Raw genomic sequence first — 26,951 nt, 5'->3', positions numbered from 1 at the left:
TCCGTTGTCAGTAGCACTTTTCCTCCCGCCGGGACCCCCCATACCCGGAGCCCGGAGCCCACCCCGGGGGTCCTGGCCGCATTCCCCGCGCTGCAGCCCCGCACGGTGTGTCCCCGTTCTGCCCGCTTGCTCTCGGGCCTGAGCAGGGGTCGAGGAACCGGGTGATTGGGGTGGGTGGCGCGGGGCCGAGGGCTCCGGGCAGGCTCCCCGCGCCGCCCGGCGCCGGGGCTGCCCCGCCGGTGGCTCCGCTGAAGCCGCCGCCGGTGCCGGTGCCGCTGTGGCCGCCGCCGGGGGGAGCGTCTCTGCCCGGTGGGTTCCCGGTGGCGACGGGGGCGGCCCCGCCGGTGGCCCCGGTGGCGGCGGCGGGAGGTGTGGCCAGGGGCCGCATAAAGCCGCATAAAGCCGCCGCCGCCGCCCCGCGCCCGCCGCCAGCCGAGCGCCGCGGAGCGGGGCCGGAGCGGGGCCGCCATGCGCCCGGGGCCGGGGCTGCCGGGGCTGCCGGTGCTGCCGGTGGTGCTGGCGCTGCTGGCGGCGGCGGCGCGGCCGGGCAGCGGCGAGGAGGCGATCCAGTGCCCGCCGTGCTCGGAGGAGCGGCTGGCGCGGTGCAAAGCCCCGCAGGGCTGCGCGGAGCTGGTGCGGGAGCCGGGCTGCGGGTGCTGCGCGACCTGCGCTCTGCCCCGCGGCACCGCCTGCGGCGTCTACACCGCTCGCTGCGGTGCGGGGCTGCGCTGCTACCCACCCCGCGGCGAGCCACGGCCCCTCCGCACCCTCATGCACGGCCAGGGCATCTGCACAGACCTGGCCGACGTCGAGGCCATCCAGGAGAGCCTCCAGCCCCCAGGTGAGGCGGCGGAGGGGCGGCAGAGGGTGGGTGCCCAGGGTGGGTACCCAGGGTGGGTGCCTGGGGGTCCTTGCCCCTCACAGGGGCAGTGGCATAACCCTTGTTGGCACCAACCCACTCCCTGCTCACTCGGCAAGAGCTCTGGCCACAGGATTTGAGTCGTCAGGGACCTTCCCATACTTAGAGGGAGCTGATAAAAATGATGAAGAGTGACTTTTACACGGATAGATTGTGACAGGGCGAGGGGAAGGATTTTAAACTAAAAAGGGAGGATTTAGATTAGATGTTAGGAGGAAATTCCTCCCTGTGAGGGTGGTGAGGCTCTGGCACAGGTTGCCCAGAATATTTCTGGATGCCCCATCCCTGGAAGTGTTCAAGGCCAAGTGAGATGAGGTTTGGAGCAACCTCGTCTGGTGGAAGGTGTCCCTGCCCACGGCAGGAGGGTGGAACTGGGTGGTCTTTGAGGTCCCTTCCAGCCCAAACAATTCCATGACTCTAAGAGACAGGATGGGATGGGACAGCCCAGGATGGGAATGCAGGTTCCAGGGAGGGAGCAGAGTTAGGCTGCAGGAGACCTGGTACAAATGGCTCACATTTGTGCCACCCTTACCCACCGTGGGCACAGCAGTGTCACAGCCACTGGCACCACATGTGCTGGAGAGGTGAACCTTCACCTGCTGTGCCCTGGCCGCAACGTGGCCCTGGACTGTGGGACAGCCCAGTGTCCTGAGAGCACCTGCAGCCCTTGGAGACACATCCCAGCTGCCAGGGAAGCTCCTGTTGCACAGTGACCCCTGTGCTGCTGCTTCCCTGGGATGCTGCTGGCAGATCTGGCTGCACCACGGGAGGAAACAGGAAAGAGGCCATGGGGCACCTGCTTTCCTCCAGGCAGGTCCAGCTGGGAGCTGTGTCTGCCTGTGCCAGATGGGGCAGTGGGGTGCAGGCAGGGCCAGGCTGGAGGAGCTGCTGCTGGTGTGCTCTTTCTGCCTTGCAGGTGGTGATCGTGGCCCTCTGCCACGCCCCTGGTGCTCGGGCAGGATCTGGGGTGTGAGAGGGGAGCCGGCAGTGGGAACCCACCCCAGAGCTGTGCAAGTTGCACATGGGAATAAAGCTGCTCCCAGGGAATGAGTGTGGGGACCTGGTCCATCAGTGGTCTCCCTTTCCCATCCTGCAGGCTGTGACCAGGACCATGTCCCCTGAAGCTGAGGAGTATCATCCCAGAACAATTTACAGGCTGGTCTGGCCTGACTCTGGGTCCCCATATGGGGTCACTTGGAGCTCCTTGAGGGGCAGAAGGAACTGGAGCAATGTTTGTCCTTGCCCATCCAGGGAGCTGGATCTCAGTTCCAACCCCTCCTTCATGTCTGATCCATGGCAGCTCCTCTGGTGTCCCCGTTGTGATGAGTGCCATTCGTGGATAGGCCCCTCTAGCCACCCCCCTGCGGGGACAGGAGCTGGCTGGGAGTGCTTGGAGCCCCCCTGTCCTGCCTGTCTGTCCTCATCCCACATCCTGCAGGAGCTGTCTGGGCTCCCTGGCCCGGGGCTGCGCCGAGCTGCCAAGCCCTGTTGGTTTTGGCCGTGCCCTGTGTAATGCAACATTTTTTCCCAGAGCCTTTAGGAAACAGACTTGCATTTTTTCCCTTCCTTCCCGCGGTGTTTTGGCTTGGCTGGGGATGGGTGGGTGGCTATGGGAGCCGGGTCGCCCGCCGGGCACTGCTCTGGCCAGCGGCATCACGGGCAGCAGGATGGGCAAGAGGGCAGTAGGAGCCCTTGTGTCCCAGACAGCCCGTCAGGGTATGGGCAGGACACCCACACCAAACTGCTCGGTGCAGTCCCAGTGGAACATCCCCCTGTGAGTCCCTGCCCTGTTCTGCAGCCGGGGGACAGTGGGAATGTGGGGCTGGGGGTTGGAGGCTCCCTCACTCCCACACAACCCTGCCTGGCACAACCCTTCCCTGGCATGGCCAGTGCCTCTGATGAGTCCCCTCGGGATCAGCAGAAGGGAATTCAATGCCTGTTCAGGGCAGGGGCGGACGGAGCAGGTGCCCCCGGCTGTGCCCGCGGCCCCGGGGCCGGGCGGGTGCCGGCGGCTGGGAAGCGGTTAACGCGCGGCTCGTACAGTAAACACTTTGTCTGGGGGCTCTGTCCGGGGGGCTCCGCATTCCAGGGAAGAGGCTGGGATCAGGGGGCTGGGCTGAGGCTGGGCTTTCTGAACAGTTGGACATGGTTCCCGGCTCAATAGCCAGGAACAGCCTCTCTGCTCACCTGGGACCTGTGGCACCCACAGGATATGACTCTTAGGAAGTGAGGGAGCAGTGGCTGCTCACTTGATTCGAGACTGTCTTCCATGGCAGAGGGTCTGGGCACCTTGTGCTGAACTGTGTCCCTGCCACCCACTCCCGGCCCTGCCAGCTCAGGGCTGGCTTTGGGATCCCACTCCTCGGCCAGAGCCCTGTGTGGGGGCCGGCTCCAGAAGGTCCCAGCCGTGGCTTTCTGTCAGAGTCAGCGGGTGGTGGCTGAGCCCGTGTGTGGCAGCCAGGAGGAGGTGAGGACATATTCCCCAGCACACATGATGAGTGATTTAGTGTTGGGTAAATGATTATGTCTGGGAAAACCTGGCCCATGGGAGCTGCGTTCATCCCGTGTGGTCTCTGTGAGATGGGACAGATCCTGTTTCCTTTCTGTGTGCAGTGACTGGGAGGAATGGCAGTGGCTGAGCCATGGCTGAACAGTGCACAGGCAGGGAGGACAGGCTGGGTTCTGCCAGGCAAGGCTCAGCTGTGTCCCACCTGTCCCCTGAGGTGTCCTCCAGGCTGGGTGCTGCTCCTGGCAGGGTTCTGGTCCCTCTGGGGAATCACCTGCATCTGCATCTCTCACTCCCTCTCCTGCATCCTGACCTCCCCTCCCTCGGTCCCACATTGGGCGCTGAGGTGGGAGGTGCTCAGCCCTGTTTGAGCACACCAGTGTGTCATGGGATGGGGACAGGCCAGGCTCCCAGCTGGCATCCCAGGCCAGGGGGCAGCAGGTGCCTGGTGCCTGCACCCCTGCCACCCCCATCCCCAGCTCCCCACGTTCTGCCAGAGCCAGCACTTGGCAAAAAGAGCGTGGCCCTCCCAGTGCTGGCCCCTGCCAAGTCGGCAGCCCAGGAAGCCAAGAGCCAGCACTGCCACGGTCCTGCCAGAACCACCCACAGGTGACACTGGGGGTGCTGGACAGGGACATGGAGGGTGCTGGGGCTCACTGTGGCTCGTGCCATGTTGGCCACAGACACATGGATGTCCCTTCTGGCCTTTGAGGCATATGAGATCCTTTGTGCTGGGGCTGGAGGCACAGGGGGGAGCGGGGCTGGAGCTGTGGGGGTCAATGACACTTGTCTATCCCCACGGACACACACAGGAGGTCCCAGGGCTGTGCTGGCTGCCCCGGGCTCTGCTCCCACGGGATCCGCGCGGTGGAGCCGGAGCCCTTCACCGCTCCCTCGGGCTCAGCGCTGTGAATCACAAGTTCGGCACGTGACCAACCTCATTTGCAGCTCCCGTTAATTGAAGGCGATGCTGAATGACTCGTTTGTGTCCCCTGTCCACAGGCCGGGCAGGAATCCTCCTCCTCCCGGGACAGGCAACTGTTTTATGTGTCCGGCGAGGGCAGCACCTCCCTCTCATCCCCTTGGCAACCATTTCCATTCCAAAGTGAGCAGAGAGGCTTTCCTCGCCAAATCGGACCCCCTTGCTCTCCATCCCTCCAGGGTGGTGGTGCCTGTTCATAGGTGGCAGATTGGGTGGCATCAGGGCAGTGTGGGGCGTGGCAGCTCTGGGCTCCACACACGTTGCTTTTCCCAAGTCTTTGTGCTGAGCGTGAGTTTTCTGATCCAGTCGGATTTCCAGGGAGGCGAGAGGTTCCCTGAGCTGCTGTGTGTCACTTAGCAGAGAGACAGCAACGCCAAGGACAGCAGCGATCCGCAGGCAGGGAGGGAGGGAGGGATGCTGGAGCTGCCGTGAGAGCCGGGGGCCGCGGGTCCCGAGTGCTGTCAGGAGCTGCCTCGCCGCCCGGAGGCACCGGCGTTTCATGTGACCTTATGAAAATGTTATTGGCATCTGGTTTTATTTAAGCTGGGAGATTTGATGCTCTGGAGGCGGCTGGAGGGGGGGAGGAGGGGGGTTTGGCTGTGCCGGCGATCGGTGAGGGTTTCCCCTGCGGGGGCAGCGCCGGTGCCTCCCGGTCCTGCCTTTCCATGGCGTGGGAGCAGCGCCTGGAGGTGCCGGAACTTTGGCGTGGTGGTCCCCACCGGTGCCAAACCTGCCCAGCTCTTCCTGTGTGTCTCCCCACAGGGATACAGGGGAGGGAAGGAGCATCCCCTGCCAGAGCCCCCGACCCCCGGCGGGCTCTGCCACCAGCGCCCCCATTGCGCCACCGCCTCGTGGTTGGTGCCGCCGGGGCTGGCGCTGGCACCGCTCTGTGCAGGGTCCTGGAGACTTTGGGTTTGTGTTTCAAATTTCAAGGGCATGAGGTATTTCCTGGAAAAAAATGGACAGATTAAGCAAAAAGCAAATAACACCCACGAGGGAGGGGGCTTTGATTGGGGCTTCACTCTGGACTTTAACCAGGCCCCCAGGAGCTGGGCCAGGAGCCCTGCACTGCAAGGGCCAGTGGCAAGAGGTGCCGATGGGAGATCAGGACTGGGATGTTGTGGGGATACAGTGGGCAGGAAGCTGCGGCTCCGACCCCTCTGCCTGCCTGTGGGAAGGTCAGTGCCAGGCGTCACCCAGCAGCCCCTGTCCTGGCACTGTGAGCCCCTGGGTGTGACCCCTGACAGTGACCACCCCCTGCCTGGTATGGGAAGGTTTTCCCTGCTGCCAGCTGCAATATTGATTCATTTAAGCCCAACCCCACTATAACCTCAGCCACTTTCCTGCACAGCCCAGGTGGACTGGAGAGCAAAACACTGCTCGGGCTGTGCCGACACAGCTTTGAGCACAGGAGGACCCCTAGCTCCTGGGGTGTCCCCCTCCACAGAGTCTTCACGGGCCCCAAACCAGAGGAACCGGCAGCTTTTTAAAAACTAAAGTCACACCGAGCACTCATCTCATGACGCTCTGTCCAGCTGCCAACATCTGGGCCGGCAGCTTGGCCGTGCTCCTGGTTGCAGGCGGGGATGCCAAGCACCGCCTTTTGGGATCGGCCCCGCGGGAGATTAACTTTCTTATTCCAGGAATTTCTTCTTTCATGTCTTGGCGGGGGCCGTGCCCCGCAGCAGAGCACGGCTCCACTCCCGGCTGTGGCGCCCGGTGCTGCCCCGGGCCTGGCGGGGGCTCAGCACCGCCCCGGTGCCCCCCCTGCCACTGCAGCTCCTCAGAGACAGATTTTGGAGGGCACCAGGGGTGTCCTGGGGCTTGTTGTCTCTGTGTCCCAGGGTCAGCTTCCCGGCCTGCAGCTTCAGTGCTGCGGGTGAGCAGCTGGTGCCTGGTGACACGTGGCTGGCAAGGGCACAGCCAGACCCAGCACACTGGAGCCACTGCCCAGCACTCGCAGCATGGATTTGTGACCCTACAATAACACATGGCAACAAGTTGTTAGTGGTGGCTAATGAGTAGGAAAAACTCCCAAGAGTCTTCCCAGTGCTGCAGGGAGCTCAGCCCAGTGCAGTGGTAGGGGCAGGATGCATCCAGGGCTGTGAATGATGCCTGTGGGGACCAGAGATGGTGATGTGAGGCCTGCCAGAAACCACTACATGTTGTTCCTTGGGGTGCAAGTGGCACTGTGGAGACTGGGGCACCGTGAGGGCTCTGCCACCCCCAGGGCTGCCCTGTGGCACTGAGCTCCCTTGGTCTGTGTCTCTGCAGAGAAGGAGGAGATTGACCACCCCAACAACAGCTTCAGCCCTTGCAGCATCCACGACCGCAAGTGCCTGCAGAAGCAGCAGGCAAAGAGGGTCAACAACGGCAACAAGATGCGCAACAGCGGGAACCCTCACCACCGCGAGGACACGCGGGTCATGGTGAGCACAAGGAGGGCTGGGGAGGGCAGGGTGGATTCTCCAGGCTCGAGGTCCTGGGGCTCTGGGCCAGGAGAATGTGCTAGCCCTGTCATCAGCTCAGCCTCCCCTTTTCCAAGGCACAGGGCTCATGCCAGAGCGAGCTGCACCGGGCGCTGGAGAGGCTGGCGGCCTCGCAGACCCGGACACACGAGGACCTGTACGTCATCCCCATCCCCAACTGCGACCGCAACGGCAACTTCCACCCCAAGCAGGTAGGATGGGCTCTGACCTATCACAGGGGACTGGGGGAGGGCATTTTGTAGAGCCAGGGTGAGGCTGGGATGGGGGACATGGATGGAGGGGACAGTGATAAGGCACAGCAGAGCCTGTCCGGCTCCTGGCTTTGATGGGAATTATCTTTTGGATGGTGAGGGCCCTTTACAAAAGCCTCAGGTGGGATGGGGGTGGTAAAGCCCCTGTGAGAGCTCCTGGTCCCCATGGGGTTGGCCATGGGGTCTAGCCTGGGTGTCCTTGACCAAACCCATCCCCACAGTGTCACCCAGCGCTGGATGGGCAGCGGGGCAAGTGCTGGTGTGTGGACCGCAAGACGGGGGTGAAGCTGCCGGGCTTCCTGGAGCTGAAGGGGGACTTGGACTGTCACCAGCTGGCGGACAGCATGTGAGCGCCACCGCGGCGGCCCCGCGCCGTGCGGGGCCAGGACTCCCGCCTGGGGCTGCCTAGGAGAGAAGGAGAGGGGACGTGACTGCTGAGCAGTGCCCTGGTGCCGGGGGACCCCGGGATGCGCCTCGGATCGCACCGCGCTCTGCGCCATGACCACTATCAGCCCCTGCCAGGGGTCCCGGCCCCTCCATCCCACACGGACAAGGCTTGGATGATGCTGCCCTGGGAATGGGGTCGGGCTGCCTGGGTGGGGAGCACCCTTGATGCTGCTGCTGCTGCCCTGTGGTATCCCTGGTTTTCAGCCTGGCCTCGCCAGGCAACCTTGGATACCGGGCGCCTCGGGGAGTGCGGTGGCAGCATCGTGTTTGCAGCTCAGTGCCCTCCATGCCAGACCTCGGCAAGGGCAGCAGCAGAAGTGCCTCATCCTGCCCTCCCTGGTGGTGAGAGGCTGCCCAGGCAAGGACTGGGGGACCTGGAGAGACGCCCCCGCTTGCATCCCACCCCGAGCATGTGTGTGTGAAGGGCAGTGTGGCTGCACAGAGCAATGAGAGACCTTCCCCCTCCCTCCCTGCTGCTGCTGCCCCCCAGCCCCACAGCCCAGGATCTCCTCCCCATGGCCCAGCCCCATCCCACTCCCTGTGCAGGGACAAAGCCTCCCATCCATCTGCCTCCCCCTCCTCCATCCTGGGGTGAGGGGGTCGGGATCCCCAGGCAAGCAACACTGAGGGGAAGGTGGAGGGGTGAGGGATGCCCAGGAAACACATCCCAGGGGGAAGAGCTGCTTTTGGTTTAAGTTTTTTTTTGTTTCTTCCCCAAATTTTTTAGTATTTAAAAAATGTTGGTGGGATCTATTAAGTGATGTGTGGCCCCGAGGCTGGAATTCTCCATCCCCAGGGACCAGGGCACTGTGGTGATGGCTCCTGTGTTCTCTTCTTGGCCAATGTGACAAAACTGGGATGGATTCTGGAATGTCTCCATGATGGGATCTGCAGATTTCACCAGCACAAAGTTTTCAGCTGAGAAATTGTCACTGGTTTTGTACCTGGTTTTTCTTCAAGCTGGGATAGAAATTTTTTCACATAAAAATGCCATGGAAAATGTGCCAAAGACAGAGAGGACTCCCCCAATCCCCTCCTGACCCACCCTCTGGCTCCATGGCCTCAGTGGTAGGTTTTGGTTTTCCATGTGATTTGTCCTATCCAAGGCCCCCAATGGGAATGAAGTGTTTCAGTTTTAGTGAAACACCCTCTGCCCTCCTGATCCCCTGCCTGCCCTGGCTGCCCGTGGCCCTGCTCACACACAACTCCTAAACTGAGTCAATCTGCCAGGACAGTCCTCAGTGGGGAGGGGTGTCCCTGTCCCTGCCACCCCTCAGAGCCACTGCACCACGGAAGGGATTCCCGGGGCCAGTCCCAGTGCCAATCCCCTGCAGCAGCAGCAGCACAGCAGGACACAGTGCAGTGGCAGGGCTGGCCCGGTGGCCACCCCGTGCACCACCAGGGCAGGTCCAGCAGGGCCTTTCCTGCTCTGGGGGTTCCTGGCAATGCTGATGCACCAGGGCACGTTCTGTGTCCCGCTCCGAGGGCTCCAGCGTTTCCTAGCGTCTCTCCTGTAGTTTAGGGCTGTATTTACACACGACCATGTACCAGTGTCCCCCACCCTCAGCGTGTCCCCTGGCACCCAAGGGGTCCCTGTCCGTCCCTCCCGGGCCAAGCCCGTCCCATCAGATTCCCGTGTAGCACCGACCTTTTACAGTACACTTGAACCTTTGTATCCTCAAGAAAGGTAATTACTGTATTTAATTTCCCGTTATTTGATGTGTTTCTATCGAGTGTGTTTTATCTTTTATGGCTTTAAGTTATGGGAGAGGAGGGAGGGAGGCAGGGAGGGAGGGGGCTGTGGGATCACAGGGGTGTGTGGGGACAGGCTCTGGTCACCCCCTCTGCCCAAGGTCTCCTGGTCCTGCACTGGGTTTGGGGTTCAGCAGCCCCGGATACCCGGAGCCTACAAGCCTCTGGAAGAACTTCACTGAGCAGGGATGGGGTGGGAAACAAATGATTTCTTGCTTCCTCATGACTCCCAGCCCAGAGTCTCCGCCGGTGCCACCGGGAGGATGGGCCCGTCGGCCCTGCACAGCGCCACAGCGGGGCCGGAGAGGCGCCAGCCTGGGGAGGGGACCCTGCACCGGCTTCAAAGTTCAGGGGCAGGCAGGGACAGGCACCGGCTGCTCCAGGGACACGGGCTCGGGGCCAGGCAGTGCCGAGGCACCTGTGCGGGTACCTGCTGCTGCCAGGGAGCCTCGGGCATCTCCAGCCCCGCTCGGTGCTTTGGGAGGGTGTCAGGATGCAGATGGGAGATGCCCAGGCACAGGAATTGCGACATCCGCACACTTCCCGGTCACGGCTTGGCTCTCTCCCAGTGTCTGCAGGCAGTGCTGTCCGGGGTCAGGAGTTTGCCGAGTCCCTGTTTGGTGGCTCCTGGAGCCGGCAGTGCCATCCGGGGCTGGCGCCAGCCCGGTGCTCCGGTTACCGGAGCCGGGCGGTGCTGGCGTTGTGCAAACAGCGCCGGGACGGGGCCGGAGGTGGGTGCAGCCAATTCAGACAGCCCAGAAATCTGCTGGCACAGCACCGGCCAGCACCAGCGCTCCTGGAGCCCGGCCCCATCCCCTGGCCTTGTGCTGATGGCTACCAGGGCTGGCCAGGCTCGGGGGGCAGCACAACCCCCCAGAGCACCGTGTGGAGCCAGAGCCTTTGCCTGTCCCCGTTCCCAGCTGCCGATCCTGACCAGCAACACAATAACCACAACAGAGTCCGGCTCTGGGGCTCCTGGGCCTGCCCCAGGGTCTCAGGGCTGAGGTCCCACAGCCTGAGCTACCTGTGACCTTGGGGAGCTGCAGCCCCTTGGTCCCCGCAGCACGATGGGGACAGTAGAGTCACCTGGAGTCCCTGGGTTCAACTCCTGAGTCCACCCTGCAGTGCTGGGTTGTGGCTGAGCAGAGCTCAGGGCACAGGGACCAGGGGGACAAAGCTGCTCCTGTCTCCTCTCGGACCCCCATGTGCTCCCCCCACAGTGACCCCAGTATCTGTTTTGGTCATTGCCAAGAGCAGCCTCAGCTGGACCTGCTGCACAGCCTGGCTGGAGGAGAGGGACTCTGCCATGGCAGCATCTGTTCAGCTGTTCTGGAGCAGAGCGAGTGTCTCCATTGCTGCCATCCCCGTGGTGCCTGTGGCAGGATAAATGTTCTTCTGCTTTATTGAAAATACCCCTGAGAAGGTTTGTTAACATGGGGGCCAAAATTAGAGCCAATGCAGAGGCACCAAATGAGAACAAAGGTAGAGAAGAGCATGGTGGCCTCAGAGCCTCTCTCTGCTCTGGGCTACAGCATGAGCTGACCCTTCAGCTGCTGCAGATCACGGCAGCACCGTCTTCCTCGAGGCCCTGCCAATTTACGTCATCTGAGAATCCGGCCCAAATTCAGGCAAGTCATTTCCAAAAACCTGATGTTTCACTGTCATGAAAATGTCACCGTTTATTTCCCAGCTCTCCACAATGCTGGGAGGCCAAGCCCGCCCGCAACCCCGTGCTGTGTAAAAGGGCAGGAGAATTTCCCAGCACCAGGAAAAATGCGCTGCTCTGTCATTCCTGCCTGTGGATGCTGCTTGCTCCCTGAAGGAAGCAGGTTTCCAGCAGGACTTAGTCATTTTATACACTTTGATTTGCAAAGCTGCCTCTTTGTGCTGCTCAGGGGGTGATTCCTCTCCCAGACTTTCCCTCCTGCAGCACTGGGGTGTCAGGGCTGAGTCCCCAGTGGTGGGAGCTCAGCTCAGCTCCATGACCTCCCTCAGCCCAGACACCCCAAGAACAGAGAACCTCATGGCTGGTAGAAACCCCAGCCAGAGCATTGTGGTCCTTCGGAGTAGATAGTCCAGATGAGGGGCAGTGGTTCCATAGAGAGCACAGTGCCCGTCCCTCCTGGGCAGCTGTTGTCCCTTCCCCAGGGCAGCCAGTGCCCCATGGAGAGGGTCAGAGGAGAATCTCATCCCACCAGAGCTGAAAGTCTTCAGCTGAGACTCTTGATACGACGATGCATAACAAAAAAGTCTAAATACATGCTGTTGCCAAAATGCAACCCAGAAGCAGGAGAAGGGGAGCAGGAGAAGCTCAGCAGTGTGTGGGCAGCTGCTGGCCCTGAGTGTCCCAGGTTCTGTCCCTATGGGCTGGGCAGGAGCTGGCGGAGCAGGTCGATGACAAGGGACACTGGCTGCACGGTGTCGTACTCTGCAAACAGGTGACAGACATTCCCCGAGTCTGCCTGGCTTTTGGCCACGAACCCAAAGATTCTTTGAGAAAGAAAAGAGGCTTATTCAGTTTGCATCCAGGAATCTGAAGGAATAGGCTGAAACCAGCCCAGCCACAAAGCCAAATCCCAGTTCCAGCAATTCCACCTTGGCCCGCTCCCCAATCACGTTTCCTTGGAAGCCAAGCAGTCGGGAGGAGCATTTTTGGCAAGGCTTTCCCAGCTGTGAAAAGATTCTTGAGCACAAGGTAGAGCCAGATATAAACTCACTTCCTGAGCCCAGCACAAGTCCCTGGGAAGGTTGTGGGATTTGGATGGGGGTTCTGCACGAGGGGATGTGGAGAACTGGGCTCAGCCAAACCTCTCATCCAAATCTACAGAGTAAACCCTCCCAAAGCTTCACCCATCTGTCCCACGCCTCATCCTGCCACCATGGTAACTTCTATCACATCCCCCCCTCATTCTTTGCCGCTCTGCAATGCAGCCACTTCCCAAAGCAGCATAATTCCCCTGGATTCCAGCCCCCCACTCCATGCAGGAGGTCTTTGCTCTTACCTGGAAGACTTGCAGTACTTCTGCCACCTGGGGGAAGAACAGAATTGGAGTTGCTCAAAGGCTGATGTTTAACTCATCCCATCAGCTGCAAAGCCAAGGGTTATGTTTAGATCCACCCCAGCACAGTGTGCCCAGGGCAGTTTTATGGGATTTGGGATTTGAAGTGGTGCAGAGGCACTGGGAACCACAGGGAAGGGAGCAGAGCAGGTGGCTCCGACAGGCACAGCTGCCCAAAACTCACTTTCTGTTCTCAGGGTCCATCCCACAGAACCTGATGGCAGCCAAGGGATAGTGTCGCCTGAAAAACACCCTGGAAGAGGAGAGGGAATTGTTAGGAAAGGGAAGGGCCTGGGCAAGGACATGAATTTGCAAATCCAAACCCTGTTGTGCTTACGGGAGACTGAGGATCTCAAGGCATCCCAAAATCCCAACCCTGGGTGCAGCTGGTTCTTGCATCCCACCCCTGCCATGCCACCCAACACAGCACCCTTTGTTAAGGGATCAAGTCCATCCCTGGGCTGTGACATGGGTTTGTCCAACCAGGGTGGGTTTTCCTGAGGCTAGGAGTGAGGAGGGAGCTGCCTCTCCATGAACCCCCCAGGGCCCATCCTGGGCTCTTACTTCCTCTGGACGTCGGTGAGAGTGACTCCCTGCTCCGTCACCCTGAAGTGCACTAGGGTGGGCGTGGGCAGTGTCTCCAGCTCCAAGGTGCAGGAGATGCCTTTCAGGATGGCCGGGGCTCCCGTCAGTGTCTCCACGCTCACCGAGTTGAGGTACAGGACGTTGCACACTGCAAGGACAGCACAGGGCTCAGTGTGGATGTGACACGGGCCAGATCCAGGGCTGGGTCCCAGGGGCCATCCTGCAGATCCCTCACATGGACCCGGGTCAGGTTTGTTTTGACGAAAATTAGAAGGTTTGGTGACTCAGAAATTCTTCACTAATTTAGTTTGGTTTACTTTAATTCTTTGCGCTAATTGTTGTAAAAGTCAAAGTATTTAATTTCCCGTTTCTAAATGTCACATTTGCTGGGTTTTTTTTTTCTGTTTATTACATATTTCCTTTAATGAAAAGCAGAAAAACCCCAAGCCAACGAAGGGCTGAAGGCCAACCTAAAACATGACATTTCAGGCTGATTGAGCTGTTTAAAGGGCTGTTCTGGGTCAAACTAAACTTTCCAGCTTGCCAACTGATTTTTCAGAATTTCCAGCAAAACAAAGCAGTCCCCAGCTCCCCAGCCTGCGTTGTGACCCGTCCATGTGGTCTCCTGCCCTTCATTCTTTGCCCTCACCTGGAGCCCATCCAGGCTGAGGTGCACAGACCCTTCCCCATCCTGCTCTGTCATTCCCACATGTTCCCCATAAGGTCCCTCAGCAATTTCACCAGCCCCTGACTGTCCATCCCTCTCCTAAAGTTCCAGCTGTTCCACCCTCATTGAAGCCCACCAGGAGAGAGGCTTAAAAATCAGGAACTGTTTAACACCGTGGAAACTGGGGTCTTTTATCAGCCTCATGACCTCAAGAACTGTGTTTTCAAGCATCTTGAGGACCCAAAGTCTCCTTTCCTTAAAAATACCAGGTACCCTTGCAGCCCAGGGAAAAATCTGCAGAAATCCTGCAGGTATCTCCAGCCCCATGGGGAAGCTGGAGGGGGATGTCACACCAGTGCCCACCACTGCAAGGGTGATCTGCAGCTGTCACAGTGTGCTCAAGACTCCACTCCTGCCAGCTGGGCTGTCCCCAGGGCCAGCAGCTGGCTGCTGTCCTCACCTGCAGTTTTCCTGGCCATGGACAGTGCAGATTCAGGAGCACAGTCAGGGCTGTCCTCTCCATCAGCGAGATCTGCACAAAGGACAAGCAGGAGCAGTGACGCCACAGGTCAGGCTGAGCTGGTCACCTCTTTGGCCGTTCCTTATCTCAAAAGAGGCTCAAAGGGCCGGGACCACTCTAATTGCAGGGGTTTAGAGCAGTAATTAACTTAATTGTCCTTCATTTCCCTCTCCGGGCTCTGTTCACCTCTGATCTCCCACTCCTACTTCCCCTGCCCTCTCCCCATCCCCAGCGGAAGGGAGTCACCGCCGTCCCGTCCCCAGGTCACCTCTGCAGGTCCCTGCTCCACCTGCGGCCAGGGGAGCAGCCCCCTGCAGGCACCCGGGGGGCTCAGACCCCTCGCCACAGCAGGACCGCGCCCACCTCCCCGGAGCGGTGGGAGGGGCTCCTCCCTCCTGTCCTGTCACCTACCTCGGGTGGGGATGCTGAGCTTGCAGGGCAGTGCCAGCTGGGTGATGGAGTGCTGGTAGACGAAGGCAGAGAGGCTCCCTGCAACCAGAACCGTGAGTTAGGGGGGGCTGCTGCCTGGAACCCCCCACCCACACACCTCCACCCTGCAACAGTGTCTCAGGGAGCTCGTGTTCCTGATCTGGAACCACTACCATGGTCTCACTGTCAGGGAAGTGCAAGGCAGGACTTGGGGCTGGGGGGTTCCTGTGCTGGCAGGTGTGCAACACATTCACCTGCTCCTGGCTGGTGCTTCCAGGGGCTTAGGAAAGAGCTCCTGGGGCTGCTAGGGCTGCTGTGGGCAACAGCACCGTCCTTACCAAAATACAGCTCCTCACTGGCACCTTTCAGGTGAACCCCTTTGGTGGAGGACTCGATGAGGAAGTGCCGGACGAGGTCACTGCTGTCCTCGCCTGCAAGGGAGACCATAATCAGCATCAGCACCAGCCCCAGTGTCACTGTGTCACCCCTGCCCACCCCACGGCATCACTGGGGCTGCTTTGTGCCACCATCATGATGCCAGCCCCTGTGAGAAATGGATGAGCACCCACAGACTCGCTGCCAGCACCTCCCACACACCTGAGTCCTGTGGCTGCTCATCTGGCTTTAATTTGAGTAGTTTCAGTTAAACCCTTGAAACAACCCCTCCATTTGCACCCCTGTACCTGTCTGAGAGCCAGGAACCTTCATGGCCAGTCCAAAGGAGCCCCGGAATGAGGTGCTGTCCCGCACCAGGAACGTGCCCGGCTCCTTGTCCCTCAGCAGCTGGATTGCTGTCAGAGCACAGGCAGGGGCTCAGCCAAACACAGCAGGTGAGACCTCCCCGCGCTGTGCCCTGGTGCTCTGCAGGGATTCACTCCTTGGCAGCAGCAGGAAAAGCTGTGGAGCGTGTGCCAAGCACATGCACATCCATTGTGTGGCACCAGCTGCAGCATCTCTGCAGGGCCCTGGATTGGTCCCACAGGTCCCTGCAGCCCCCAGGACACTCAACCCCTGCCCAGGCCACGCTGTGTGACAGGCAGGAGAAACTTTGCTGGACTTGGAGGACACAGAGGGGCCGTGGCACAGCCCTTGTTTCTGCCCCCCATAACCTGTGACAGGGTCCCTCCACACCCATCAGCCCCCAGCAGACTTTGATTTGCCCTCAGTGAGTCCCCACAGGGACACCGGAGAACTCTGGGGACAGGACAGAGCCCAAGGTGGGGTCACACCTGTAGAGCCTTTCCTGCCTCACCTCGGTCCCTGCTGATGCTTGGCTTGAACCAGAATTTTGATGTGTCCATCACAAACTTCATGGTGGGCTGCCCAGCCTTCAGGGGACCTGCAAGAGACCACAGGATGTCAGGGCCAGCAGGAACCTGAAGGACCTCCATGGATGGCAGAGCCCAGCAAAGACATTTCTCTCTCAGGCTGGCCAGGGCTGAAGGTTTTCCAATGCTTTTGAATCCTTTCCTCTCCAGTCCTCAGAATAGCTCATTCTCCATGTAATTATCTCTCTTGGCAGGCTGTGATGGAGTGCAGAGAGGGTCACATGGAATCCCCTGGCAGTGCCAGCCTGCCCAGCCCTGCACAATCCACTGGACCATGGGATTTACACCAGGATCTGACCCACACACCCTCTTGCTATTCCCATAAGGATCCCAATTAAAACCCTCTGCCCTGAGAGCTGCCTCTGCTCATCTCCTCCAGAGAACAATGGCCCCAGTGTTTGCCCTTGAATGAGGGACCTTGTGAACCCTGGTACCTTTTGGTGCCCTCAGAGCAAACGGGAACCCCAACCCCTCCTCCCAACACAGTCTGGGTCTGCAAACAGGCACGACAGGACAGAATGATGTTTCTCATCCTCAGGTACTATAAATAGGTGCATCTGCATCTCCTGGAGGGAGCAGAGCATTCCTGGCTGCTGAGCCCATGCCCCAGGACACTGATGGGCAGAAGTCTGTGGCTAACCCAGGGTCACCAGCCTCAAGCTGGAGACCACCTGGACCATGGAGAGACTCAGCAGGGAACTCCAGTGAGGACCTCTCATCCTTTGTGTCTATAACCCACAGCTAAAGCAGAGGGAAAATGGGGTTTGCTCCCCCTTTCCCAACATCTTTTGGGGTCTGCAGCTCCTCCCTGCCCTGCCCTGTGACTCACTGTCCGAGAGGCAGCTGAGTGCCGGTGCCGACAGCGTGTTGTTCATCCCACCGAGCCTGGAGGCTGCGCTGCAGCCGGGCATGGGGGGCTGCGTGGCAGAGCTGGGGGGGGCTTTGGCCAGCCGAGGGGGTCCATCTCCTTGTTCCAGGCAGCCGTTCACCAGCAGCACCGGGATGTCGGCGGCGGAGGTGAGGATGGAGGGGGGGCAGCTGCTGGCCTGGCCCTTCTGCGCCAGGGAGATGCCGGTGGTGGGGGAGCTGCCTGCCCGGGGCTGTGTGGGGCTCTGGCCAAAAGCTGCCCTGGGGTGAGACACGATGGCAGAGGAAGGGGAGCAGGGGCTGCCCAGGGAGCTGCTGGGGGACGGGGAGGCAGTGGCTGAAGCATCCGAGTCCTCGTTTTGGAGAGAGTGGGTGCTGCTGTAGGAGGGAGACAGAGCAGAGATTAGGGGGTTGTTCACACACAGAGACCACCCCAGCGACTGCACCAACCCTGCAGGGCATCATCTCCCAGCCCAAGGAATGAGGGACTCGGGGTGCTGCCCTGTGCCCCTTCCACCAGGCACAGGTGGCATTTACCTGCCCAGGATGTAGCTGGTGTCAGAGCCAGGGCTGGTGGAGAGCTGGGACACCCAGCTTCCCCTCTGCCGGGCCCTCAACACCTGTACGGGCTTCAGCAGATTGTCAACACCTGGGGAGGTGCTGAGAGCCCCGGGGCTGCAGGAGGCTGTGTCCGTGTGTCCTGTCAGGCACTGCCAGGGTGTGCTGGAGTTCTCAGATGCTTTGCTACAGCTCAGGGCAGGCGACTGGGGACTCGAGGGTCCAGGTGGGCTCGAGAAAACCACACTGTCACTGGTGCTGTATTTGCCTCCAAGTGGCCCCTTCTGGGGCAGGAAGCTGGTGGCCTGGGGGGATATGGAGAAGGGGGTGCCTGAAGGGCTGGGGGAGCCCTGTGGCAGGTCAGGCCCCGTGGCTCTGCCCGGTGTCAGCTCTATGTACTTGATATCTGCAGAGAGAAAGAGAGGTCATGAAGAATCTGGTGTGCAAGCTGGGTTCCTTAGCAAAACTCTGTGTCAAAATACATGCTGTGAATTTTGGCTCCCCCTCTGCAGGGCTGGGGGTCCAGAACTACCCTTTGTTGAGACCCTGTGAGGGCTGATTCCTCACAGATCCCAAGGTGGAGTGACCCCCCTGGTGCTGGCAGGCTTTCAGTAAGGGGGTTACGTGCGGTCATGTCTGGCTGCTCAGACCCCCCTCGCCAGCATTACCCAGCCAGGACCTGCCGAGACCTGCAGCCAGAGGCGGGTGTTCCCTCCAGCAGCTGCTCTGTTTGTACCTGACTCAAGAGAAAAACACCTGGCTGCTCCCCCTGGGGTGACGTCAGGTTCAGAGGGTGGCCCTGCACACCCTGGGCAGAGCAGTAAGGGGATGTCACCTGGCCCCAGGTACAGCTGGACTTCCATCCCACAGGAATTCCATGTGGGACAGGGGCAGTTACAACACTCTTGGTGTCCACTACAGGACCAGCCATGCCAGCAACAAGCACAGATCCAGGCAGGGGCTGGCTGCTCCCTCCTCCTTTCTCCCACCCTGCACAAATCTCTCTAGAGAAGTCACTTCCAAGGCAGTCTCTGTGCCTGTGTCCTGCTGTGGGACTCTTTCTCTTCAGTGTGTGCTCAGAGCCAGCCCCTCCTCTTCCCATTAGTGACATGGGAACAACACCTGCCAGAGCACCTCCTGTCCAAGACACACAGTGGAACCTCATGGCCAGAACCAGGGGTGCCCAATGGATGTCCTTGGATGAAGCCAGCATTTCTGGCTGAGCTGGAAGAGGCCTTTTAGCAAGAGACACTCAGACTTGATTTGAGTGCTTGCAGATTCATCACATCCCAGGGAAGCTGCTCAGGTGGTTAATCACTCCTTGCCAGAGGTGTGCACCTCCCTTCCAGTCTGGACGTGCCCAGCTTTGCTTTCAGTGCCTGGTTCTTGCCCTGCCATGGAGTTCAGGAAAGCTCTCCTTCTCAAAGGTGTTTTTCAGAAAGAGAAAAATCCTTTTTGCTGCAGCAAAGACAAACTGCTCTGACAGCCCTGAGCTGCCTGCCCAGGGTGTGACAGGTCCTGATGGACCTGCTGTGTGGGAGCTGCTGGCCCTGGCTACTGCAAGCAACAACCTGAACTCTGGGGCACGGAGCTGGATGAGCAAGAAAAGCACAGAAATTACTCTCTGAGCCCCTTCTCTGTGCCAATCCCAGCATGAGATTGGGCAAAGACAGCCAGCCATGAGCACCGAGGAGGGGCTGGGTGAGCCAGGAGGGCTGGTCCCCAGCGGAGACACAGCTGGATCACGGCAGGACAGAGCCACAGCCTTGCCCTTCCACAGCCTTGCTGCCAGCAGCAGCTCCTCCAGTGCCCAGCCTCGGGCAGCTCTGCAGCCTTGTGTCCCAGTATCAGTGCACAAACCCTTGCAGCGAGCTGGCCAGATGATTTTTGTCAATGTCTCCCCAAAAGGAGAAAGAAATGGGGATTTTAATTGTCCTTTGAAGAACTGACAAGCATCTGTGCACCAAGTTCATAAGGCCTTTTACCTCCTACTTCTCTGCCTTTGCTCTTCTTATCACCTGTGGTTAAACCTCAAATATTTGCTCAAGACCTTGGCAAGTTTTCCCACATCAAGGAGTGGCAAAAGTGCCACAAACACGGAGCCCAGATGTCACGTAAGCCAAGATCTGAGATCTCCTTTCTCTTCTAGGAACTAGAAGGATCCAGAGGGAATAGTGCCTCTCATGAACATGCCTCCTGTTGCTGCAGCATTTCACAGAATCATAAACTAGGCTGAGTTGGAAGGGACTCATCAGGATTGAGTGCCAGGTTTAAAGCTTCCTCTTGGTCTCCACTAGACAAGACAAGAACAGGTCCCTCTTGCCTCTCTCATCAGTCCCTGCCACCCTCACATCAGGGCACAGGTTGCAGGGCTGGAGGAGGAGGAGGTGAGTGTACAGGGACACTGCACTGTGGGAGGAAGTTAGTGTAAAAAAATCAAGAGCTGTTAAAAGAAAATGAAAGGTGAAGTGAGGCTTTTCCCACTGAATTTGTGGCCAGCTTTGCAGATGTTCAGTTCCACACATGGAGCCAGATTCTGCAGACCATTAGCACGTTACCTGCAGAGCAGTTTGGGGCTCCAGCCCCCGAGCAGTGCATGGAGGGCAACAGTGGAATGGGTCAGGTATGGAGCAGACAGAGCTGAATCTGCACTTTGTCACAGTATTTTATCTGCAAGGCCACCCTGTCCATCCCAGCAGGAAGCAGGAACACTGTCTGCTCTGGAATTGCCTGGTTCCTGCTGCAGCACCAGGACCCTCACACCCACCTCATCCTTCTCCAGCCCTGCCATCTTCATGTTTGCATGAGGGCTCAGGGAGAATTGAAATTTTTTTCTTGTCTTTAACATCCTCACACTTGACCTTGCTGTGGAAAGAAGCCTGGGGACTGATTGTCAAGGTATTTGTGTGTGTAAGGACAGGGATGAGTAATAAGGCTTTTGGGAAGCAGGGAGACCTGAGGCACCTGAACCACCCTAGACCTGTCCTGTCAGCACTGTCAGCTCCCCACGTGCTGGGGCTGCCCCGTGCACAGGGTGTTGAACACTTAAAATGAGCAGCAGAGCCCAGGCAGGAATACTTGGATCGGGAGCAGCTCACAAATGAGAGCTTGGGTTGCAGGGATGCCAAGGAAGAGCTGCACAAGGGTTCACATAAGGCACTCGTGAGCAGAGGCAGGGCTGGTATGTGCTGCTGGTGCCTTGCCTATGGCAGGTATGCTGCCCGGGGAGTGCACAAGCCCTGCAAAAAGAATTTCCCTGGCAAAAGAATTGGGAACATTAAATGGGATGGTTGTGCAACACTCGATACCTTAGCCCAGGGCTCTGGAAATCTGGCTGCAAATCCATGTGCTCCCACAGGTCAAGTGTGACCCTGGGAAAGGTTCTGCTGCCTTTAGGGGAGCAGGGTCCTCACTGGGCACCCAGAGCCCAAGGCCAGTCACTGGTGGTGACAACTGGGATTAGAAGTTTTCCAAGAGTTGCAAGTCCCATTTGTAATGAGAATTGTTTTCTCCAAACACAGGGAAATGAACATCAGGTAGAGTTAAAGGCTGTTTTCCCTGTTCCTTTCTGGACCCCTTTGAGCTGTCTGGACATGAGACATGTCAACAATGATCAGACCAAGGCCATGGAGGCACCAGAGTTAGGCAGAGCTTGGATGAAAGCAGCCTGTCCTGCTCCTTAATATAGAGCCCTGATGCCAGGAAAGAGTCCCCCATGCTGGGGGATAGTGGAGAGTGTCCCTGATGCCCATTTCCAGCCTCCTCCAGGAGCCCAGGACCTTGTGTGGGTCCAGAGGACAGGCATGCACCTGACCCCTCTACCCCAGGCTCTGGGCAGAGGGTTTTCACCAGATCAGAGCTTTGCTGGCTCCACAGCCCGAGCTCTGCCTTTGCCTCACCTATTGCCTCCGGGTCCTGTTTCTTGGTGGCTGCAGTGTCACCCTGAGCAGGAGGCTGGGCTGTATCCTTCACTGGCTGGGCTGTATCCTTCACCGGCCTGCAGGGCAGCGGCTGGAAGGTCGGGTCGATTTCTAGGATCATCTTGTTGAGAGTCTCTATGGTTATGTCCAAGGAGGGAGACATTGGCTGAGCCTCAGGGTCCGTGCTGGTGTTCTCCTCCTCCTTTGGCTGGCACAGGGCAGGGGGTCTCTCCAAGGGGGAATTCTGCTGGCCCTTCCCCTGAGTGTGAGCAGCCACATGCTCCAACACAGGCTGGGCTCCGAATGCTCTCCCGGTGGGGAGCAGGTGAGCCTTGGGGTGCACCATGGAGGGGGGCTCAGCCCAGGCCTCTGTGGAGTAGTAGACGTACTTGCCCGGCAGCGAGGAGCAGCCCGGGTACCCCGCCGGGCGCAGGCTCTTGCTTTCCTCCGGGGAGGAAATACACACAGTCTGTCCAACACGCAACACGTGGGATTCTATGACCTGTGACATGGTTTGGTTTTCCGGTTTCACAGCTTAGAGGCCAAGGGAAACCTCCTCCTCCTCGCCTCCTTCCTCCACCAAGGACCTCAGACCCCGTCTTCTTCAATCCAGTCTCCAGCGGGATAAGAATCTGAGGAATGCAGAGAGGAGCGGTTACACAGGCATGCCCCGGGCAGGAGCAGACTTCAGCGGAAAAGTCTATAAAAACGGGGATTTGGAGTGAAAGCTGGAATTCAGTTCATATGAAAACAAGTCACCCTGTCCTGCTTTTCCACCCCCTCCAGCCTGTGCTCCGGGTGCCACAGAGCAGCCAGGCAAGCACATGAAAGGCTCATTGGCAACAGCTTTTCCGGATCCAAAGGCCTAAAATGGAATCCTGCTTTTATTTGCTAATTTTCTGGATTAAGAATGAAATGAAGGCTCTAACAGCCTTCCCATGGGACCCTGACCCCCGGGAGCCATCCAAGGGCAGCCAGCAAGCCTGGAGCCCTGTGGGGCAGAGAGCTGGAGCTGCCTGCCAGGGCAGTGTCCTGCAAGTGGGTGTACAGCTAATCCAGGATTTTATTTTCCTGGTACAACACAAGTCTGGAAGCCTGCGGACGTGGCTGCTGCCTCAGTCATGGTGCTGCTCGAGGAATCCGACTGCAGATACGTCTTGAATTCTCCCTGGCAGAAAGTATTTTTTAATTCCTCATTATAAACCCCTGTGGAATGAGGTTGGCTTCCCTCAGGGGTCTGGGAGAAAGGGTCTTGGGATGCTGTTTGGAGGTGGGGAAGCTGCCCTGCTGCATCAGCAATCTAATGGGGTTCTCCCAGCTGCTGCTCCTGTCCTGCTTGGCAGGAGCTGTGCCTCAGCAACACGCTGCCACCAAACACAGAGGGACCCTCACTCCTCTGGCTTGGGATGAGGACAATAATCCCATCCCTGTCCATATCCACTATGGCAGCCAAGCCTGGCATCTCCATGCTGGGGACATCCAGGCCCAGCACATTCCCTGTGTCAGCAGAACACCATCCTCTCTGGTCCCTGGGGAGGGCAGCACTGATGGGACCACAGGGTATCCAGAGATCCAGAGCCAAAGGTTTGCTGGCAGGAGTTAATGCCACAGCTCAGGGCTCCCTGTCCATACCCTGTGTGGATTTGGTGTGTGACACAAACAGAGGGGATACACTTCATAAAATATTTGTCCTGTCCTGCACCAGTCTCCAATGACAGACTTATTTACTCCCTTATCCTGGGCTGATTAACGATGGAGTCACAGGATTAGGAACGAGACACGTTGCTCCAAGGCAGCCGTTCTCTCAGCCCCGTGGGCGCGGGCAGGAGCTGGGCTGGTGCTCTGCGTCACTGACTGTAATCGGTGACTAATTGCCCTGCCAGGTGTTGAGAGCAGGTACGGAGGGTGGCTCAAAACAGGGCAGCTGTGCCCTGGGTGAGTTATATAACCCTGGAGAAGCCTCATATCTTGCTGGAGAGACACCCGGAATACCCCGGGCTCACAAAGTGTAGGGAATTAGAAACAAAACACCGCTGGTGTCTGCTGCCTCTGTCAGCACCCGGCCCCGGGCGAGTCACGGCAGGTAAATCCCTCTCCAGGGCTTCCGAGAGCATGGAGAGCTGCAGGAGTGAATAAATACCTCAACCCCATTCACCTTCCTGTCAGCCCAGCCCCCGCCGTGTCTCCTGAGCCTCTGAGAGGTTTTAGTTACAAGACTGGCATAGGAATGGCTTGGGAGCAGGGCTGTGCTGCAGGAAGGGAAGCAGCTCTGGAGCCTGAATTAGACAGGTCCAATGCACCTCTGAATTGTTGCTAATTATTCCTAGAGGTGGGAACCTCTGGGAATTTGGGGCAACGCTGCTGGAGTCAGGTCTGCCCCAGTTCCCACAGGAGATGGGCTGAGTCTGGAGCTGGTTATCCCTACAGAGAGCCAGCTGTGAAGGGACCTGCCAGAAACTGGGGAGCAGGTGGATGAGGGGCTGCAGGTAGTGGGGTCCCTCCTCTGATTGCAGCAGTGCCAGTGCCCTCTCCACTGGCTGTGCCATGGCCAGCACCAGCACATGGCTCTCCCTTGGCATTTCCAGACCCCAACCCAGGGCACAGTGGATACAGGAGCAGGTTGGGACCCAGCCCCTCTTCCCCACTGGGTGGGCCGTGCCAGGGCTCTGCCCACAAAATTTGTGTCACCTTTGGTCTAGTGACAGCAGAGCTCTGCCCAGGGGGTGGTCAGAGCCCAGGTAAGCAAATGCCCACCTAGGGAAACCACCCAAGATCTCCTGCCTTGGGGCACCATATGCCACAACACCGCCAGCTCTGCGTGAGAAGTGCAGTGTGGTACAAGGCTCGGAGGGAGCGTTTGTTAAATATAAAAAGAAGAGTCATTCCAGGTCAAAAACACAAGCGAGATGGAGTGAAAATTGGATTCTCCCCTGGGGAGAAGAACTGCCTGGCTCCAGTCAGCATCCACAAGACAAGGCTGGTTTTAATTTAAGTAGGTACAGAAATAACGTGCAGGATGCATGAACCAGGGCTGTCGGGGCTTCCAGGAGCATGCACGCAACAGCTTCCCTCCTTTCTTGTACTCCTGCCCCGAGTTTTTGATCTTTCTCATGTGTGATGCTGCCAGAATTAGCCTCCAAACCTCATTTCTCTTCCCTTCCCTTCTCTGGGTTGAAGTGAGAGGTCTCCCAGGCTCCTCACAGGAATTCTGAGCCTCAGCTGCAGGCTCTTGTGCTTGGAGCAAAGAAGGGCTGAGGAGAAAAAGGTGAACCACACAGGGTGGCTGCTGGCCATCAGCATGGGCAAACATTGGCCACAGACATCAGGACCTCCCCAGAGCCCTTGGAATGGCAGCGTCCCCATGCACAGGCCCAGCAAGGGCTGGGCAGGGTCTGGCTGTGCCCCCAGGCAGGGAACAGAGGCCAGGCATGGGCACAGGTATCACACATATCCACGCCGTGCCATGAGCCATGCCCTGGGCTCTGTGGCAGCAGCAGAGTGAGCTCTGGGACAGAATCAGGGCAGCCCTGGCAGAGGGAACCCCAGCACTGCAGCCATGCCTGGACAGGCTGGTTCAGCCGGGGCTGGGAGATCCACTGGCTGTATGGAAATCCCGGGGAAGGAGCTCTGTTGTCTCAGCTAAATCAAGGCTAGCACAGAAAGAGATGGAAATAAGCTGGCACAAACACATCCAGACTGGAAATTGCAGAGTTTCTGCTACTGGAAGCAGAGTGAACACAACTCTCTCCAAGCTGAAGGGGACAAGTCACAGATTTCACATGCTGATGGACACTCTTAGAAATGTCCTCAGTGAGGGACCTGCCTGCTGCACCAGGAGACTCAGGCTGTGGGGCTGGAGCTGCAGCTGAGCCCGGTAACCCCAGCTCTGCTCCAGCCCAGCCCGGCAGGAAAAGGAGCTGGGCTGGGGGTGTCAGGACTGGGACTGGAGCCCCCACACGGGGCAGGAGGTGGGGTGCTGTGTTTGGAGGGCTGCAGGGCGCTCCTGGGCGCGGCTGGGAGAAGCCGGGTGCCCTGGAGCCAGGGCTGTGCCGGCACACCCCGCCCGCCCGATAACCGCCCGCCCTTCCCAAACCCGCCGGGCACGGCTCGGCCCCGCGACGCGACAGGAGCCGAGCCCGGGGATCCACAGAGAGCAAAGTCCCTCCTCGCTCCGTCTGCGGGAGCTCGGGGAGCCCGGTGGGACCCCCCAGCGGCTCTGCCCCGGCGGGGTGAGGGCGGCTCTGCCCCGCAGCATCGCCGGCAGCTGCTCGCTGGGTGTCCCAGCGCGGTTATTTGGAGCTCAGACATACGAGCCGGGACACAGCCTCGCTCCCTGTCTGCGCAGACCCCAAAACAGCTCAGCCAGCTGCCAAGTCTGGTTGTTTTTCCTTGCAACGTGAGCCCTGGGAGCCTCCCGATGACAAGCCTGTTACACATCCCCTCGCCAGGAAGGGCAGAGGGAACTGCTGGGACACCCAGGATTTCCAGAGCTCATTATACACACGGTTTAATCACTGCGAGGGCTGCGGGCGACTTGCCTGGATTAGAGGGGCGTGCTGAGGGGGTTGAGGGAGAAAAGTTCCCATGGTTATGCTGTGTTTTCCCGGCAGAGCAGGGAGAGCCGCGGTATCACATGGCAGATATTAATACACCACAGCTCCGGGGGGTTCCAGCACCTGGTGCCCGAGGAGGGGCTGCCCTCCCACGCCGGGGGAGAAGGGGAGTCTGTCAGAGCCTCCTCCCTCGCTCAGACATGAGCGAGATTTGGAATCGCAGCAGCAAGAAAAAGAAGCGTTTATGAAATCCCAGACAGCATCTTGATGCCTGACCAGCCCCCGGAGCTGCACGATGGGGCAGAACTCGCACAAGCGGTGCCAGAGCAGGATGTTTTGGTGGGGCAGCGAGAAACCCGCCAGTGCAACCCGAGAGCATCCGCAGCAGGAGCCACCCACTCCCAGCGACCCCCCTGCGGACCACCCCCCGCCCTCCTCCCAAAGTGCTCCTTGTTTAGCAACATTTCAGACTTCTGGAAGGGTCTCCAGGCTTTTGGAGGAGGCGGGTTATAAGGAATGTTGAAATCGCTGCTCCAACAGCTCCCCCTCCCACTGCCTTACAGCCTTTTCCTCTCCCGGGACGGCTCTTTCCCCTCTGGCAAGAGCTTCTCTGGGTACAAGATCAGCACAGAGCCTGGTGCCCGTTTCCAAGAGAGGTCCCAGCACAGCAGGAGAAGCTTCCCCTCCCCTCTTTGTGGGTGAGCCGTTGACATGGGAGGCTCAGGGACAACAGTGTCTTTAGAACTGGGTGTCTGTCTAAAAATAGGCTAAATTAGCAAACCCTAAGAATGTTTGAGATGAGTTACAGGAACAGACACTAACGAGCTCCTTGGAGCACCAGCCAGGATGTTTCTTCTCTGAGACCATGGGAACATCTCCCTCCAGCCCTTGTGGGACTCTCCAGGCAGCATCAGACAGGGGGATCTGCAGCATAAGAGGCTGTTTCTCTGCACTTTAGGGGTGCCAAGGGGAGGGAGAGGATGGCAGCTGCTGCACGGGGGGCTCTGCATGCTGCAGATGTTTCAGAAGAGCCCTGAACATCTGTGCTGGCCTGGGCACATCCCCTGCAGTGCACAGCACTGCACCCAGGCCTAGAAACCTGATGAAACATCAAAACAC

The 26,951-nt window shown here is 59.0% G+C and overlaps 2 protein-coding genes across 2 annotated transcripts; one reads left to right on the top strand and one right to left on the bottom strand.

The window, feature by feature from the left end:
- Positions 1-468: 468 nt before the first annotated feature.
- Positions 469-7,730, top strand: IGFBP4 (insulin like growth factor binding protein 4; the record flags this gene model as incomplete). The annotated part of the gene is made up of 4 exons (XM_083877501.1): positions 469-841; positions 6,682-6,836; positions 6,953-7,087; positions 7,369-7,730. The coding sequence occupies 4 exons, from the start codon at positions 469-471 to the stop codon at positions 7,495-7,497; spliced, it is 792 nt and encodes a 263-aa protein (XP_083733627.1). The 3' UTR covers positions 7,498-7,730.
- A 3,298-nt stretch (positions 7,731-11,028) lies between these two features.
- TNS4 (tensin 4) lies at positions 11,029-21,908 on the bottom strand. Its single transcript, XM_083877490.1, has 12 exons — positions 21,259-21,908; positions 17,339-17,765; positions 16,764-17,179; positions 15,859-15,945; positions 15,290-15,397; positions 14,945-15,037; positions 14,589-14,666; positions 14,118-14,189; positions 12,970-13,138; positions 12,590-12,658; positions 12,349-12,375; positions 11,029-11,836 (listed from the first exon to the last, which is right to left on the bottom strand). The coding sequence occupies exons 1-12, from the start codon at positions 21,788-21,790 to the stop codon at positions 11,707-11,709; spliced, it is 2,208 nt and encodes a 735-aa protein (XP_083733616.1). The 5' UTR covers positions 21,791-21,908; the 3' UTR covers positions 11,029-11,706.
- Between the last annotated feature and the right edge of the window lie 5,043 nt (positions 21,909-26,951).

Source organism: Zosterops lateralis, assembly GCF_965231275.1.
Source record: "Zosterops lateralis genome assembly, chromosome: 24".
Taxonomy (NCBI): Eukaryota; Metazoa; Chordata; class Aves; order Passeriformes; family Zosteropidae; genus Zosterops; species Zosterops lateralis.
This window is presented reverse-complemented; position numbering and strand designations above follow the sequence as displayed.